Below are 1,224 nucleotides of genomic sequence, written 5' to 3'. Positions count from 1 at the left end.
GTTTTAGGGTAGAAAATGGGTTGGGGATTGAAAGTGGGGATTTTGGGGTGAAAAAGGGGGGATTTGGGATGGAAAAAGCGGGGTTTTAGGGTACAAAGTGCTGGTTTGGGGCAGGAAAACAGGATTTAGAGGGGGGAAATGCCTATTTTGGGGTGAAAAAGGGGGAATTTCCTTAACCCCCCCCCAAAGCTGCTCTCGTGCTGCCTCAATGCCGCCTGCATGGGGCTGCTGGACGCGGGGCTGCCCTTGGCCTCCCTGTTCTGCGGCGTCGCCTGCGCCCTGCTCCCCGATGGCTCCCTCGTGCTGGACCCCAGCAGCCAGCAGGAGAAGGTGGGTGCTCCCCACCCCCACCCAATCCCATTGGACCCCCTCCCCCCCACCCCATAACCCTCTTAACCCCCCCCCCCCCCCCCCATTTCCATCGCAGGAGGCTCGCGCCGTCCTCACCTTCGCCATCGACAGCGCCGAGAAGAAGGTGCTCATGGCCAGCACCAAAGGGAGCTGCTCCATGGAGGAGGTGAGCGTTATGGGGTGCTATGGGTGCTATGGGTGGCGTAGCACCCATCGCAACACCCCCTTTGTCTCCCCCCCACCACCACCTTTTAGATGCAGCAGTGCATCGCTGCAGCCCAGAGCGCCGCCGACACCATCTTCCAGTTCTATCGTGATTCCATCCGGAGGAGGTATTCCAAGTCGTGACATGGAATTGCCCCCACACCCCCCCCCCATAGGGGCAGCTGGACTGACCCCCCTGGGGCTTGTGACCCCTTCACATGTAGTAAAGGAACCCCCACCCTCGCCCCACACAGTGGCTTTGAGTGCATCCGTTGATGTGGACGGGGTCTGGGGGTCGTGGTGGGGCATCCAAGATGGCGGCGCCCATGTGCTGTACACTGCGTAGCCTCTGGGGCAGCCAAGATGGCGGCGCCCATGTGCCGTACGCAAAGATGGCGGCCCCCAAGTGCCTTACGCTGCTTAGATACCGGTGCATCCAAGATGGCGGCGCCCATGTGCCGTACGCAAAGATGGCGGCCCCCAAGTGCCTTACGCTGCTTAGATACCGGTGCATCCAAGATGGCGGCGCCCATGTGCTGTACATTGCGTAGCTTCTGGGGCATCCAAGATGGCGGCGCCCATGTGCCGTACGCAAAGATGGCGGCGCCCAAGACGCTGTACAGTACTATTGGTGGTACATCCAAGATGGCGGCGCCCATGTGCTGTGCA

The 1,224-nt window shown here is 61.1% G+C and overlaps 1 protein-coding gene across 1 annotated transcript; it reads left to right on the top strand.

Annotated features, from left to right (window-relative positions):
* The first annotated feature begins 184 nt into the window (after positions 1-184).
* On the top strand, positions 185-713 carry EXOSC5 (exosome component 5). Its single transcript, XM_057401102.1, has 3 exons — positions 185-330; positions 428-517; positions 607-713. Exons 1-3 carry the CDS (start codon positions 220-222, stop codon positions 697-699), a joined length of 294 nt encoding a protein of 97 aa, XP_057257085.1. The 5' UTR covers positions 185-219; the 3' UTR covers positions 700-713.
* The last annotated feature ends 511 nt before the right edge of the window (positions 714-1,224 follow it).

Source organism: Pezoporus wallicus, unplaced genomic scaffold (genome assembly GCF_028554395.1).
Source record: "Pezoporus wallicus isolate ANWC-B61680 ecotype Strahan unplaced genomic scaffold, APGP_CSIRO_Pwel_v1 contig_14422, whole genome shotgun sequence".
NCBI lineage: Eukaryota > Metazoa > Chordata > Aves > Psittaciformes > Psittacidae > Pezoporus > Pezoporus wallicus.
Note: the sequence above shows the minus strand (reverse complement) of the source record. Positions and strands in the feature narration are given on the sequence as shown.

What these genes read in the sequence shown, in the direction of transcription:
- EXOSC5 (XM_057401102.1), top strand. Translation starts at nt 220, where the DNA reads ATGGGGCTGCTGGACGCGGGGCTGCCCTTGGCCTCCCTGTTCTGCGGC. An exon ending in CCAGCAGCCAGCAGGAGAAG is followed by an intron (nt 331 to 427) that starts GTGGGTGCTCCC and finishes TTTCCATCGCAG; the next exon opens with GAGGCTCGCGCCGTCCTCAC. An exon ending in GGAGCTGCTCCATGGAGGAG is followed by an intron (nt 518 to 606) that starts GTGAGCGTTATG and finishes ACCACCTTTTAG; the next exon opens with ATGCAGCAGTGCATCGCTGC.